Source organism: Uloborus diversus, chromosome 6 (assembly GCF_026930045.1).
Source record: "Uloborus diversus isolate 005 chromosome 6, Udiv.v.3.1, whole genome shotgun sequence".
Classification (NCBI taxonomy): Eukaryota; Metazoa; Arthropoda; class Arachnida; order Araneae; family Uloboridae; genus Uloborus; species Uloborus diversus.
In genome coordinates, this window is record NC_072736.1 from 122,671,515 (window position 1) to 122,689,105 (window position 17,591).

Here is a 17,591-nt window from a genome sequence, read left to right on the forward strand (position 1 = left end):
TGTTTTTCATTGTACTCATTGTGAAGTGCCCTGCAACTAATGCAGATTGTTGAGATGCTGAATGAGCAAACGTGTACTTTTTGTGGTGTCGCAGTTTTGGTTCAAGCTTTGAAATGTTTCATTTACAATATCCTCATTTGTGTAAAATGGTCTATTTTTGATGTTAACGTTTAAAAAAAATGCATTTAATTTCACAGAGAATGTTTTTCCTGGATGAAGTAATGATGTTCCTCAGGTTATTAAATTGTTAAGTGTGAAATGCAAATTATTAAGTCTTGCTGTGTGTCTGAAATTTTAATTAAATAAGTTCTCTATGCTTCAAAAATTTTGTTTTGTGAGATGGATAGTTAAGCCATTTTAAAAATGCAATTAATTACCTGCAACTTGAACATTTGTGTTTCAAGGCTAAAAATTTTTACAATATTTTTGTAGCATCACAACTCTATAAATATGTGAAGTGTTTTTTTATGTTTGATTAATATTAGCAAAGTATTGCTGAAGAGAAATGATTTGAGGCAGTGAGAAGCAAAGGGATGTAAGTGGACATTTTCAAATTTTGAGTAAAACCCATTTAAAGTTAAGGTCCTAGGTAGGCTTCACCTACCTAGGAGGTGAGGTTCACCTACCATTTGTACTGGTTATCTCCTAATTTTTAATTTTGCCACTTACATCCCTTTTCTTCTCACCGCCCATTTGTAGAGCTATGATTATGCAGAAATATTGTAAATTACTCATTTTTTAAAAAAATGTCGCCTTTATTGTTTATTTTGACGTTGCAGTCTTGGAAACGTACATGCTTAGTATATCAATTTATGAAGAATGTTTTTGGTGCATGCATTGTATTGCTAGTGTCTTGCTGATTGCATTTATTGAAAATATATCTTGATCTCACACCATTATTACTAGTTTTGTTTTACTAGCTCTACAACATTTATATGTATATTTTCTATTGTTTAAGAAACATCTTATTGTTAACAAGATTTTTTTATTTGGATTGTATAAATTTATTTGTATATTTGCCTTTTTGTTTTTGCTTGTAAGCTGTTTTATTATGTAGATTAAGAACATGCATTTTATTTGTACAAAAATGATGTCTTCTAACATTTACAATCAGTGAGGGGGGGGGGGATCTCTATGTGGTTTTCAGAATTCCTTTTTGGATAAAGCATTTATAATGATTGATCATAATTAAATATTGAATGAATTTCGCTCTTTTAGCAATGTTTCATCTTTCTCATGCTTATAAAGTCCATATTATTAATGTGATTTATGCAGAGTTAATTCTAAAGAGTATAGACACATGTATATTTTATAAATTTGGAAATTTTGTGTAATCCTAATGCATGCCTTCTAATTAATATGATAAGCAAAAGTTTGAAAAATTGATCTATCTGGCATGAAGGATTAAAGTTTTTAATGCACATGCAAAGTAAAAACAAAACAATAATATTAGCAACAAAAATATTTTCTAAACTATTGCATCTATATTTTGGCTTTAGCACGCTCACAATAAATAAATTAGTTTTTTGTGTGTAATAATATCATTTAAAAAATCATTTTGCTGTAAGTTCTTGACTAAATATAATTTGTGTTCTTAATACTTGGTAGTATTTACTTTTTTGAAAAAATGAATCTTTCATATTGTGAGGCATTTTGTCTGTTTGTAATATCCATCATTGAGTGCTAATTGATATGTCCAAAGAAATATTTTTTCTCATGGTTCATTCCAAAGTACTCATAAATTCTAGAATATAGTTATTTGTTTATCTGTAACCTTATCAAATATATCCTCTGCTGTTAGTGGAGAAAGTCATAAAGTGGTATAGGCAAGGGGATGGTTTCCAGATCAGGAAAAATTTTTTAAAGTTCAAAATTAAATTCCAATGACTAAAAGTTATTCCCCATTTCAAAGGTTCCCAAACTTTTTCGATTCAGGGCACTTTTTGAAGAAAATTCTCATCTAGTCTATTCTTTTACATACATATGTATTGATACTATGGGCACCCTGCAGCAACCCAGCAGGGTGCTGTGGCACCCACTTTAGGAATCCCTACTCTTTTGTGTTTAAAAGCTTTTACATCTTAAGTCTGTTTGCATGTCTATCATTTAAAAACAAGTCCTGATCGACTCGATTTAAGTTCTATAGTATCAGCGTTCACTATTAACTTGGAAACTTCTTTTGAGACAAAATTTAAACTGTATGCAAAATATTATTAATTGCAATTCTAAACATAACTAGTTTTCTCGAAATAAATATTCACATTTAATAGTCATTTTTCTTTTTAATTATTGTCTGATATATTTAAATGGTTTTGAATAATCACATTCAGAGATCAATTTTAATTGTTATTTATATTATATTTCTTTTATGATCAAAATGTATCTTTTTCTAAAAATATATTTCCCGGTGATTAAAAAGTTTGGTTTGATAGGAAGTTCCTACTTCATTGAAATGGCATGAAAAATGATGATTGATTTGTTGTAAAATATCTTAAGTTTCATATGAAATTCAAAAATCAACTTTGAATTTATGACATTTAAGAATTCTTGTTTGCTTGTTTTTAAGGTTACGGTTTCGAAACATAGATTACTCACACATGTTTGAGGTGCCACATAGTCATTGTGCGTCTCAAGTCTAAATTTAGAGCTGCCTAATTGTATTTTTTCATAAAATGGACCATAGTAACAAATTCATTCCCCCCCCCTCTTACTTTTCAAGGCAACCTTTTATAAGTTATTAGATTTAGGGTGTTATTCATCTAAAACCATAATGCTAATCCATATCTTCTAATAGTAAAATAACCTTCACAGTTCTTTGATAATGGTTGTGAGTAGAAAGGTGAACTGAGATGTGCAATTTATGCTATAGCTTTGGCACCTCTCAAGTTGAAATACCCTCAAAATCGATCTGACTCTCTTGTATAAATAAGTGCATTCTGTTGAGACAAATTAGAAGGAGATACAGTTGAAATTGCTAATAATATGTGAAGGAACTGCAATATTTGTTTGTTTCAGGGATGAGATTTTTCCGGCTTTTGCCGGAATTCCGGCTTTTTCTTCTGGCTTTTAAAACCTTTCCTGCTTTTCCTCCTTTTTTTGCCTCTTTCAGGCCTTATTTTCCCCCAAAATTGGAAAAAAATATGATTTTTTCGAATTTTTGGTATTCGATTTCTTATTCTTTCTATTTTTTCCAATCGAATCTTCATCCTCCGCGATATCTGCCGAAAATGTATGTTTTGGAATCATGCCAACGACGTCAAACACGTGCTGCGCCGAAAGTTGCATGCCTCGTTTGAGATTTCAATCTTTTTGCATCCTGCAAGTATTTCTATTATTTTTAATGTTGGATGGTTTTTTACTGTATGCTACCTTATATCTGCTTATTTTATTCATCATTTCAATAATATTTTTATTTCTTTATTTTATTTTCAAAAAAATTCAGAAGTCAATCAAAAAAACGTGGGTTAGCACCCACAGTTTCGAATTTTTTGAAACTTGGCATGGTTACTTTTTTTGTGTATTTAAGTCACTGTAAAAAATATTTATGGTGAATCTCAAATGGTTTAGGCTTTACAGCCTGTTAAAAGTTTTGAGATTTCATGATTAAATGAGGCAGCTGCAAGTTGTTCTTTTGATTCCAAAATCGTATTAGGAAGCTTTTAAAAACAAATTTTGGGTTCCAATGCAAGGAAAAAGATAACCAATCGTTTATATATTTATTTATTTTCAATTTTTCTGTGAAAAGTATGTTTTACCACATAAAGAAATTTTAGACTTTTCTCTGTTGTAAATTTTTACTTTACAAACAGACTTAATTTTAAAAATTTATGTTCTTACTCGTTTAACACTATAAACGCAAATGTTTTTAATGAAAAAAATGTATTTTTCTCTAAAAAAATATGAAAAGTTGACACTATTGAGTGATGCAGCCAAGATTGACCTCTGGCTCCCCCAACCCTTTGTTCAAGGACTCACTGGTTAGAAATTGTTGCCTCTTTTCAAAATGTAGATTTATTTAAGATTAAATACTCTTGCAAGAAATGGTACAATGCAGCAAATTGTACAAAATTGTTACTTATACTTAATTAAATACGTATTACCTTTAAAACTGGTAAATTAGCCATTTTTGTTGAATTTTTGAATATCATAGCTTCTAGATTCTATTTTGATATGGTTTTGGGATATCAACCCTTTCACGAAATGTTTTTGGATATCATCCCTTTTAGGTTTTTTTTTTTTTTTTGGATTTCCTCCTTTTTGCTCTCTGACCACTCTCATCCCTGTTGTTTAAAACAAGTTTTTTTAGAAAGAGTGTTCATGAAAAAAAAATCATAATTTCAGATATACAGTATAACTTTGATTTAACGATTTCCTCAAGTTAATGATACGTTTCACTTGTCCGGATTTGAATACATTGAATGTCTTTGCTCCTTGATTTAATGATAACTTTTACCAGTCCCTTGACAATCGTTATATTCGGGTTATGCTGTACTTGTTTTACTTTTTTATTGCTGTACAAAATTAAAAAAAAAAAGAGGTTAATTTGCCTAGAAATGTTTCTTTTTTTTTTTTCAGGGAACTTTAGACGTAGTTCCATTTGAAAATTTTCACATTTGTTGTTAGCTTCCTTGGATTCATTATTATTTTTTTTTTCATCTGCTTTAGCTTGAATTTGGGCTATTATATCATCAGGAGTAAGCATCTTGCCCAGTAGCAGAAACTTTCTAGCCAGTCTGCGACACTATTTTGGGCAGTTGAAAATAATCTGCAGCATTATTATCAGTTTTATTTTAAGTTTTCATAAAATACACAAGTAAAGGTCAAGACTCGGAAATTTTCCAACTGGCCAGTGGCAGCTAGACCTGAAAAACTCGCCGAATTTTAAAGTATAAAAGGGGGGGGGGCAGAGTTTTCACTACTTTCATAAAAATAAATAGAGCTCTGCGCACTATGAAAAGCAATTATTCAATACATATTTATTTAAATGTGGAAAATTTAAGTCAAAATAGGTTTTTGAATTTTTTTTTTTAAATGAACAAATAAGTAAATTAGTGAACGAGAAGTTGGCTGGAAACTGCGTTTTAGATGAATGTTATAGTTTATAGCAAAGCTTCCAAAGCAAATACAATTGTGCAGGTAATAATTCACATTTTTTTATGAAAATCATTTAAAAAGAAATATGATTTATTGTACATTTTATGTTATCTTTAATACTTTGTATTGAGGTAAACATCAAATTCTGTTTTTGGAAACTTAGGCAAGTAATAGTCTCGTCTATTTCCATCTTGCGAATAACCAAACATGGCGTCTATGCGAAAAATGCATGATTCTCAAGAAATTTTTGAATTTGTTACATAAAAGTAGAAACAAATTCAAAATTCTTAAATTACAATTTAGATGAAATTGTCAGTTTTTAGCACATTAGCCTCTAAAGCAATGAAGATAATATTAAAAAGATAAAATTTTGCATTTTTCAAGCCAATAATTAAGAATTATCCCCCAAAAAATGGCACATTTTACATAATTTTCAATGGTTTGCATTGCAATAAACATCCAATTCAGTTTATGAAAATGTAGGCACATAAAGAGTCTTGCATACCAACATCTTGGGAATGATCAAACATAGCGATTGCACCAAAATTAAGATATAAATTTTTGAATTTGTTACAAAAAAAAATAAATAAAATAAAATAAAATAAAATAAAAATAATAATAATAATTTAAGAATAAAAATCGTCATGAGATTATACTTTAGTTGAAAGGTTTTTAGCACTTTTGCATCCAAAGCAATGAGGATAAGGTGAACTTTTAAGCATAAAACTTTTCATATCTCAAGAAAATTACTTTAAAAAATAAAAACAACAATTTGCTGCACATTTTAAGTTATTTTCATTAGTTTTCAGTTAAATAAAACATCCAATTCTGCTTTGTTTTTGAAAACTTAGGCACTTAAGCATCTTGTGAATGACCAAATATTGCGACTATGTTTCTAACTGAAATGCTGAAAGCATCCATCTCCTTTCCACTCAATAAAGGATTTCTATATGATCTTTGCCAAATTGTATTTCTTTTTTTTTTCCCCTTTTATTTATTTTTTCTTTCTTTTTGTTCTTTTGTAAAATTGTCTGCAAGCCACTGAAAAACCTGCGACTCGCAGTTTCTGCTACCCAGACATCTTGTAAGTAATAATATTGTTTTAAACTGATATAAAAAATATTCAAATGCTTTTATGCTTCGCTAAAAAAAAAAAAAAAAACTCATCCACTTGTTCTCAGGATTTATTGCTCATTATTAACTTTAGGTTGATTTCAGAATGTTTAAAAAAAATATGATCTGAAAGGTGGAAGTCATTATTGGATGTTTTATGAATCCCAAAATATTTTTCTTTCAAAATAAGGGTTGCTCATTAAAAGCCAGTTACGCTTCCATAGACTTAATAGTGTACCAACCAAGTATTCCTGATTGCCTGGCTAAACCTAGGTTCTCATGAAACTGCTAAAAACGAATTAGATTGTACGCTTTGGATCTATAGACTTCATAAATTATTCTTTTTTATATTATAAAAAACCACTAACCTCTAGCTTTTCCTCTGCAAACTTTATGTATTGTGTAGCAACTTTGGCATATGTATAGAATTTTTAAAAGGGTGAATTATTTGTAGAGAGAATGTTTGATGGAAGTTATATGAAGTATTTGTAATTTATACTATGAGCTTTATCCAGTCTGTGGTTTCTATCCACACTGCTGTTGTAATGAATGTGAACTTCATGATTACTATGTACTCTATGTAATGAAAAGAGAATGACTTATTTTTGTTTGTAGAACTTTTGATTCATAAGCTTCTGAATGTATTAAAGATAATTTAATAATCTTCTAAATCTTTGCTGTTATGTTTTTTATTTTAAAACTTCAGTATATTTAAACTTAAATTATTTTCTAAACTGTTACTGTTTTTTTTTTTTTTTTTTTGCCTAGCAATTTTTTCCCCTATTTATTAGTTATGTGAAAGTTTTCGAATTTTATAACCTTGACATAATGAATACTACTTTCATTTACATGTATATTATTTATTCATCAATTATGTTTTTGTAAAAGTATATAAGAATTAAAAAATAAGACTTTATTGAAATTAATAAAATAAAATTATGAATAAATGTGCTTATAGGTCAGTACTGTTTTTAAAATTCTTTTATTATGTAATGAAAATGTGAAAAAAAGATTCACTTTTGAACTTGTCAGTGCCTTATAAAAGCATTTATGACATAATTGAAACTTGCTTTGGAATCTTGCTTTTGTTATTGATTTAGTCATTGTTAGGGCAAAGTTTTTATATTTCTGATGAACTGTTTAATTTCAATTTATTAAAAGATGATTTTGAGAGAATGTATGTACTAATTTTTATCTTAAAAAGAATTATTTCTATTTGTAAAAAAAAGCAATAAAATAATAAACTGAAGATTTAACTACAGTAATTTTTTGTAAACAAGATAATAAATAATATTAGTTGGATCTTTTAGCGTTGCTCTTATAACCATAACTTTCCAGAAATTGTGAATTATTTTTAACATAGCATAAATTTTAAAGGGTTAGGAGTGTAAACATGAAATGGGAATTCTAAAAGTTGTTCTAAATGAATGTGCGACAGTAATTTTGTACTTAAGTGCACTTTAAATTAATTATTTTAAGACATAATGAAACATAAGTATAGAAAAAAAAATTAGCCATTATGTATACATATCACTATCACGGTCAGAAGTGACTTGCTCGGAAAACAGAAACCTCAGTTAATCGAAGTTTTACTGTATGCATTGAAACTAGACTTGGGGCAAACCTAATCTGAAAGCATCATAATGCTGTGATTAGGATCTGTGTAGCCTTCACAATGCTGCTAGGTTAGGTTTGCCATAAGTATAGTAGTTCTGAAGAGATTCCTCCCAAAAAGCTATTCACTGTGCTTTTGATATCTGCATAAATATAATCAGAGAAAGGTAGTTTTTCTTTAATAAGATATTTTTTTAATTCTCTCTAAATAAAAATACAAAATCATTTCCCAGCAATTAGAGTGCTAAATTCTTCACAAACAAAAACTAAAATTAAATTCAAAGTGTTAAAAAAAAAAACTCCAAACCTGATTGTGAACCTCATATTAATATATCTTGAGAGTCAGAACATACATAAAATTTAAATGTACGGAAGAACTTTAATTATCTAAACCAATTCGGACCAGATGTTACTTGGATTTTGTCTGATAAAAAGGTCTATTTTGCACTTCAAAAATTATATTTTTCAGGTTCAAAGTTGCAATACTTTTATTAAAAGAGTCTATTTACAAAGAAAATTGATTGTTTCCACAAAAACTTTTCAGTTCAAAACTATACATACTAGGCTATTACATTTGTACAAGATTTATATGCTTCCCTGTTATTATTTCGTAAAATAGTCTTCATTGAAGTTCCTGGTCCACATTCAACAGTATTGGGCATTCCTTTACCTTTATCTCTTTCGAATATTATGTGCATAGTCTGCTCCCAAGCTACGGGAGAGCAAAGCTGTTTTGCTAATTTTTCTCGTATACTCTCTGGAGTTGTATAGGGTTTTCCGTCATAATTGGCATGTACTGGAATCATGGGTACCTCGAAAGAAATTGTCTTTAAAGCTTTTTCCAAAACTTTTTTTGCAGGAAACATTAAAGATGAATGAAAAGCTCCACTCACAGGTATGTACTTCATTTTCCTAATGGCAAATTTCGCTGCATTTGTTTCTATATACTGCAATGCCTAAGGGGAAAAACAAAAGTTAAATTGACCAAAATAAACCTCAACAAACAAAAACTTAAAGTATCAGAAAAAAGACTACTCATTTACAACCATTCTGGACTGAGTTACCGTAACATGATTACTTGGCTTTTAGTTGTTTTTGGCGACCTGATTTATTTTATTTGGTAGAATTTTGACATTTTAATGGAACTTTTGGAATGTTGTGGTATTCAGATATTTGAAAACTTGCCATTAGATACCGTAACTATGCCTTCTTCTGGGAAGGTACAGATTATGTTAACAAGACTTAAAATATTTTAAGATAATGACAAGACATGAGAATGAACCAAATATTTCCATCATACAGAAAACCATGGCTGTGAAGTCGTAGGGAAAATGAGGATTTCCCTCTCTCTCGGTGCTTTTCTCCTACTACTTATTTACCTCAAAATCAGCGTGACTTTGACAGCACAAGCACTGGCAGAGTTGAGGACTTAGAGGGAAAATGCCCGACTCTGACTCTTGGAGTTTTAAATCTTCAACTACCGACTCTGACTCCTTTACCACAAAATCGGCCAGACTCCGACTCCGCAGCCCTGTTTAATACTACAAATTACTAAAATAATAACATAATACTATCTTAAGCATTTTTGTGCTACAGGTTGAAATTGGTGTGTAATCATCATCTCTTTCTTATTTAATAACAGAATTTCTTAAAAAATACTAAGTACTTTTCATAACGCACTCAAAAGAACAAAATAATTTTTCTGATATCGGAAAGGACATTTTAAGTATTCCTGTAGTTTTCAATTGTTCCAAGAAAATGACTCCGCAAATGAAGAAAAGTGCGGCTCAAGTCATTTCGAACCAAACTTTCCCAGAAAAATATGCATGTTTCAACACTGAAATTAAGGATTGGAAGCTCGGTAATGATAAGAAATTCTCTACATGACTTGAGCCTCACTTTTCTCTATGTGCGGGGTCATTTTCTTGGAATAATTGAAAACTACAGGAATACTTAAAATGTCCTTTCCGACTCAGAAAAGTTATTTTGTTCTTTTGAGTGCGTTATGAAAAGTGCTTAGTATTTTTAAAGAAATTCTGTTATTTTTCATTTTTTAAAGGCGATGTTTGCGCTGGACTGGTGTGTCTCTAGTTTTGCCTATCCTGATTAAAATAATAATTTTAGACTATAAACACTTTCTATTTTTTATCTCTTTCCAAAGTCAATATAAAGTGGTTGCCTCTAGACAGAAATGGTGATCAACAAAGAAATAAAATATTTCTTGTTTTCAAGGTTTATCTTCATTTTTTTCCAGACTACGTTTACGCTGAGCTGTGGTCCATTTAAATATTAAAGGTTTCTCAAACTAATTTATGGTTCACAACATGCAAGTTACTTGAGATAAAGATCCTAATATGTCTCTTTACTTAGCCCCGTTATCGATTATTGGCCTAGTTGAGGATACAAATCCTACGGGAGCAATTTTTTTGAATACATTTCGTGCTTGCTTCAGAGAAGCCTTAATTCAAACTTTTCATTATGATTACTATTAACATTACTGTTGCAAGGCAACAAAATTTGTAACAATGGGTTTTATATGTAAATATTTAATGGGCAAATTACATGAACTTTGCTGTTTTCCATCCTAACCAAAATAATTTTATTTTAGAACTTTAATTTTTCAGCGCTAAGTTGCACCTTTATATAAAGCAAATCATTTAGTGAAATCCCGAAGTGTGAAGTCTCTAAGTGGTCTAATTGCTGAGATATAAGCAAAACCAGGCCTCAGATTTCTCAGTGACAATCAAGCCAAGTATAATAAAAGTGCTTAAAAAGAGCACATTATTTCAAACAATAACAGCCATAATACTTTTGTTTTAAATGCATTAAAACAAGTTACTTTAACTTTTTATTGCATCACAAAACTAGGATGAACATTTTCACTTGACTGAATTTCTCTTTTCCTTCTCTTGCTGTTGTTGTGCAAGCAGGGGTAGGAATTGATCTAAAATTCCTAAAATTTTCATTATTTTATTCCCTACTTGTACAGAAAAATATAATTCAACCGGAAAATAGAACTTTTTATGGTAATATGCCTATATTTTACGATAAAACTAACTTCATAGAACCATAGACCCTAAGAAATTTTCTATCAAAAAGAAAGAGAGAAAAATCTATGCTGCTGTTGCTTTTCTTCTGGGGAAGGGGATGCATTTAACCAAAACACATGTTCAATATGCTGTTTGTTTCATTGATACTTTGTAACTTTTGCAGTCAAACGCAATTTTACATCATCTTCGATGAAATATAGAGAAAGAGAACTTTTCCCTGAAATTCAAGATTTGAAAATGAAATCTTAGTTCATCTCTTTTTACTCGAGTCCAGGGACCGGAACTTTCTACAGAATTTTTTTTGAATTTGAAGTTCCAAAACCTCAATTTTAGACGATGTTAGATGATATTTGAGATAGGTTTGAGGGCTCTCAGTGAATATTTTTTGAAAGAAACACAACTGTAGGACACCTTTAATCATGTTAGAGTAAGCGATGGTGTCCAGTACTCTTCCGAAAAAGTTTAGAAACTGAAGTTCCAAGAAGTAAAGATTAAAAGATAATCGCCCCCTCCTTCAAAATGTTCTGGATCTTGGTATGTGGTATATGTTTCTACTTCATTATGTGTCACTGTGTTAAAGAATAAAAGATTGAATGCATTCTGTTGTAGTTCTCAGGATTAAAGTTCAAATATTTTATCATCCACTATGAAAATCAAGCTTTTAAATTACATTTAAGTTTAAAAAAAACTTGATATTTGTTGCTCTAAAATTTTTGAAATCAACACTCTGACCCCTGTGTGCAAGGCATGGGGCCAAAAATGCATTAATAGTTCAACTTCAGTTCAACAAGTTTGCACACTTTTTGGTTTGGTGACTAATAAAAAGGAAAGTGTAAAAAGGCTTATGTAGAATTTTTTAGATGAGATAAATGTTCTTTACTAAAAATATATAATCTTGCTTTTCAATATGAAAAAACTTTGCTTTTATATTTCACAGACACGCTTCTAACTCTCAAAATAATCACTAATGCTTAACATGTCTCCAAGTTGTGACTCTCTCTAATCATGAAGTAACTCCTAAGCTTGGAGCAAATTGATGTTAAGAAATTTAATTTCAAGTAGAAAAAGTTTTTAAAAAGCTGTAATCAAAGATCAAATTAATGATTAAAAAATTTATATTTGAAGATTCATTTATGTTTGAAAACCATCAGCAGATATACACTGCTCGACATTGAAAATGCAACACCAAGAAGAAGTGTTCAGAAATTTATGAAAGTTTTAGAGTAGACATACATCACTGAGTTATGTAAATGATGTGAAATGCGCAGCTCTCCGACGCACGTGAAGTAAGATATAAGGGAAGGAACTTGCAGAATGGGCAATATTCGTGTCTTTATTTCTTACTGGAGAATTATGGAAGAAATTTTGTTTTTGTCTTGGAGGATACGTGTAACACGAGAGGATGCCAGGCCGACGTCAACGCAGGCACTTCCAGCAGATAGACAATTTTACGAGGGGTATGGTGATCGAACTGAGAAGGGGAGGTTGATCCGTACATCAAATCGCAGCTGATACCCACATGGATGCGAGCACGGTGCATCGGCTGTGCCGAAGATGGTTGGAACAATGAAATGTGGCAAGATTGAGGGGTGCAGGGGCAGCCAGAGTGACGTCAGAACCCGTGGATCGATGTATCCACCGACAAGCTGTAGCAGACCTACAAGTCACTTGTTCCTCGATTCTGCAGCAGGTGCAAGATACCCTGAATGTTCCCGTGTCAACCAGAACCATTTCCCGTCGTTTAGTCGCACATAGTCTGCAATCACGGCGTCCGCTAAGAAGACTGCCATTGACCCCACAACATAGCCAGCAACGTTTAGTATGGTGCTGGACTAGAGCGGCGTGGATGACAGAATGGCGAAGTGTTGTGTTCTCAGATGAAAACCGATTCCGTTTATCCAGTAATAGTCGCCTCATACATGTGTGGCGTCGACAAAGGAGACAGATCTAATCCGGCAGTAACTGTGGAACGTCCCACTGCGCGACAACGTGGCATAATGGTTTGAGGCGCAATCGCGTACTATTCCATATCACCTCTAGTTCTTATTCAGGGCACTATGACGGCCCAATGATACTTGGATGCTGCAGCCGATTGCAATCCCTTACCTTCAAGGGCTACCTAATGCAATTTTTCAGCAGGATAACTCCCGACCACACAATGCTCGAATCTGCAGACATGCTCTCCAAGATACACAGATGCTTCCCTGGCCACCATACTGTCCTGACCTGTCACCAATCGAACATGTGTGGGATGTTATTGGACGCTGTTTGCAGACTCTGTCCCTGCCTCATTCAGAGGACTAACTGTGGCAAATGGTTAAAAGGGAATGGAGAGCCGTCCCTGTGAACACCATTCACATCTTTATTGACTCTATGCCTAGATGTTTCTTCGTGTATCGCTGTCCGCGGTAGTCCTACATCTTACTGAGCCGACGCCGTTCTCGCTCTGTATTCTGCCTAGCATTTTGAAATTACGATCATTTATTATTCCTTGCTGTCTCTGTCTTTTTTTCCAAATTTCATCACTTTCTGACCACTCCTTCTTGGTGTTGCATTTTCAGTGTCGAGCAGTGTATCATTTAGGTAATTAGAAAGCAAGGTTAGAAAACTTTAAAAAATAATACTAGTCTTTCGGACCAGTAAGTAAAGACATACCAGGCTACTGACTACATGGTTAACCCACTTAAAGTTTGATATAAGATATGTTTTTGAAAAACCATAAAAGCATTTCAGATCACATATAAAAAGTTGCATGCTGCAACCAATAAACTTTGATCTAAAATTCTAAACAATAAATGATTCAGCCAACACTCAAGTATTTTCTAACATATTCTCTGATATATATTATTTGGTCCAAAGTTGAGCACTGCTTGTTCACTGCAAGAGACAGATCTATGCCATGAAGAAGAGTTTTTTATACATCTTATTTTATGAAAGTAAGTAGCAGAGAAATTTCTGTTTGTCAGACTAGATGTAGTTTTAGTTCTTAAAAAGTTGAGCCTGGGACACGTTCTAATCTGCTAAGCTTCCCCTTTCCAAGAAAGTAAAAGCATTTTTCCAATAAAACCTTTTAAAGTTGCATTTCTTAAATAAACTTAAGTTTTTACTTTCATGTTTTGTGTATACTCACTTCCATGTGGCCAGAAATTACTTTACAATCTGGAAATAAATAAATAGCAACTCTACATTCAGGATCCATAATGCCTTGCTCTTCACACCATTTCCTAGCAGAAGCACATGCCATTTTTATTTTGGATGAAGGCGAGAGGAAGACCGTCATCATGCCACTGGGTTGTAAATCAGAGGCAGCCTGCATTGCTTCACCACGTATTTTCAAAATTCGCACAGCTAAAAGAAAAGATGAATAATTTGAAATTTATGTGATGGCAAACAAGTAATTAAAAGTTTCTAATGCAGAATACTTAGTAATGAAAAAAGCAAGACTGATATGTAAAACATTTTATTTAATCTTTAAAAGCAATGCAAAAGCGTTTTAAAAATAGCAATATTAATGTCTAATAACATATGTGGAGAATTTTTAGACTTAATTTTGAAACTAAAGCTTTATGTAATATTTAAAAATCATTTTATTTTATACAGTTGGACCCCGATTAAACAAATTCACCGGGACCGAAACTTTTATTCCTTCAATCGGGATTATCCGTAATATCGAGGTGGGAAAAAAATTGAAAAAAAAAATTATTTACCTTACCTAAAACTCATAATAAGCAACTGCACAAAAATATCCGTAATTAGAGAGTGTTACTTTTTATTCAGCATTCCACAACTTATTACACGCTAGTTAATTTGAAATTTTAAATTACTGAGTAATAGATGTTTGACAATTTCCTTGATACTTGACTCGAAATAGCCCTCTTTCGACTTTATGGAGAGAAGAAAACTTTCTTTTGCAGCCTGCTGCATGAGATATAGTTTCCAGGCCGCGTAAAGCACTTTAACAAGTAAGTTTTTAATGGGAGTTTCACTACTGCTTTCTGCATCAGAATCACTTCGTTGGTTGCCCCCTTGCCCTTGCCCATTAAAAACTGTTGATTCCGAGAAAAGTCTTTTTCTGCTTCAGACAATGTGGATTTAACATTTGGAAAACAATCCAATATTTCAAAACTCAAATTAATAAAAAAAAAAAAAAATTCGGCGGTTAAATACTTTGCTATTTTGGAGTTTATTATTCAGTAAATAGGAGTTTTTGCCTTCATTTTAGTTAGGGAAAAAAGGAAAATTTCACTAAACTGCGAAATTTGTTAAATAGAGGTTTGTTAAATCGGGGTTTGACTGTACCACTATCAAAATATTAGTTATTTAGTGATAGTTACCATCTTATAAGCATTTCTTATTAACGGAATGATGTAAAATTTTCAGTAGGCTAATATCCAAGTTTTAAAAAATAATTGTAGAATTTTTCAAAAGTATTATACATTTTATATTCCGAAATACTGAAACCAGTTATGTTTTTCTCCAAATGGCATTATCCATTGTCATGTTTATTTCAATTTTAATTATGAGGAACAAAAATTTTGATCAAACAGTCACTCTTTGTGGCTTGTCACATTTCTGCCCCAAACCCTTCAATTTACGCAAAATAAATAAATAAAAAGACAAGTTAGTCATAAAAACTTTTGCTGTGTAATTATTAAACATTAAAAATGCATGCATAAGAATTTAAGGATCATCACATCACGGGTGTCGTTGGCACAAGGGACAGGGGACACACTTCCCCCTCAATATTTTGAACTCGTCAAAAGTCCCCCTCAATATTTGAGAGTAACAAATGTGCATACAAAAGATTCCAATCTCACTCATTTGTGACAGAAAAAAAGAAAAGATTTTGGACCAAAATAGAGCTGCTGATCTACCAAGAAAACGAACAGAAAATGACACCCCTAGTCCAGCAAAAACTGCCTTATCTATAACATTTAAGGAACCATCTGAAAGTCACTGTCCGTTTACTTGCCTTTTTTGCCCTCTACTTTTTCTTTTTCTTATTTCCTGTATCTTATTACTCCCCACCTCCTACTAACAATTCTCATTAAAACGATGATCCACCATTCAAATCCCCCCACCATCTTTCTGACCACTCCGCTGGGGGTGATAGATCTTTGTAGGGGTTCACTTCGTGTTTCCTTCCCTTGATCACATGGTCTTAGAAGAAAATGTTTTCTTAGAATTGAGATGAAGGCCGAGTCTGTCCCCTGCAAAAAGTATATGTTATTTTCTACCCAAACGGAGCTGTTTGAACAGCAATCTTTGGACAAAAAAAAATTCTGTAATTCGAATTAACCATCATTTTCAATTTCTCCAAAACTTCAAGGCCAATTTTATTTCTTTTATGGTAAGTACTACTCTCTTTCTTTTTCGTTGAAAAAGGCATTACGATGTTCAGCTTGGAGGTTCTCTCAAAAAATATTTGAAGACACCCTCATTAGAAAAATACCTCTAAAATTTCTGTTCCCCTTAAGGGGGGCCTCGATCCTTTTAGCACCATCGACACTAGAGTTTGAATTGGTATCAGATATTTTTTCTTTTCTTGTGTTTTCTCTTAGCCTAAACATGAACTACCTTTGTCGAAAAAGCGAATATTTATAAGAAAGTTTTTGGTATTTCATTTTTATTTTTCATAGGTTTCATCAACTTGCTACGAGCTAAGTTAATAGAAGAACATTTCAGACAAAAATAACGATATTGCGCTATTGTTAATATAAATTTTTGACTACATGAAAATAAAAGTATTTTGCTATTTATTGACAGTTCACAACATAAATATTTTATCCATATTTTTCTATTACATTACATTACTTCTAAGCTATACGACAACTGAAGAGAGGATTCTGGTTTCTCTCCCTCTCCAATATAGAAGAAATACCTTAGTTTCGTTCTTTGATTATCTTTTGGCTTGCAAGAATAGTGACTTAAAATGCTCTAAAAATTAATAATTTAAGTTCTTAAAATTCCAAACTTTTCTTGTTTCTTGTAGCAAAAATGCTCAAAATTTTATTGTTATAAACATCAGTAAAATTTGCTTTTAAATGAATGCGTACATTACTGAAGGAAGGCGTTACTGGCATAAATACTGAAAGCTCTAAGTTTGGTTGGAATTCCTAATTAAAGGTAAATTTAAAATGGTTCACAAATATTTTGGGTTTTTTTTTTCTTCTCTGCACTACAAAGAAGGGATTGAATGAAGCATCCGGTCTGGTCGAATCATGAGGTGTGACTCAGTCGCTTCAGCCTGTAAAAATTTATGTTGAGAACATTCATTTTTACAATTATTATTTTATAAATTATTCTCCTTTTAGTTATACACAACTGTGCCATACAGCAAAATCTAGTGGAAAATAATATTTAGTTAAAAAGTTTGTGTGCTGAACCCTTGGAACCAGAAACTGCAATATAATTGATAATACATTCTATTTAACTTGAAAGTTCCCAAGAAATATTTAGTTAATAATTATACGAACAACTTTAGTTGCTTCAAAATGAAGCAGTCAAAATATTGCATTCTTGAAACATTGCTAGCTTTGAAACTTCCAAAAATAAAAGAAGCGTACCAGTTTTTAAAATCTACTGGGATAAATGTCGCAGCAATGAGAACTCTTAAAGAATTTCTTTTAGTTATATTTTATTGTTTTGTTATTGGTATAAAATTTCAGTTTTATTTATTTAAATATATTGATGTAGCGATAAAATTTACTCAATTCTGTC

At 31.7% G+C, this 17,591-nt stretch overlaps 1 protein-coding gene across 1 annotated transcript in view; it reads right to left on the reverse strand.

Annotated features, from left to right (window-relative positions):
• Positions 1–8,316: 8,316 nt before the first annotated feature.
• Positions 8,317–17,591, reverse strand: part of LOC129224695 (probable malonyl-CoA-acyl carrier protein transacylase, mitochondrial) — a 28,419-nt gene continuing 19,144 nt past the window's right edge. Inside the window, exons 4-5 of the mRNA XM_054859242.1 lie at positions 14,002–14,219; positions 8,317–8,777 (exon numbers count right to left, since the gene is read on the reverse strand). Of these exons, the coding sequence (XP_054715217.1) occupies positions 8,382–8,777; positions 14,002–14,219 (614 nt within the window). The 3' untranslated portion in view covers positions 8,317–8,381. The remainder of the gene's footprint in view (positions 8,778–14,001; positions 14,220–17,591) is intronic.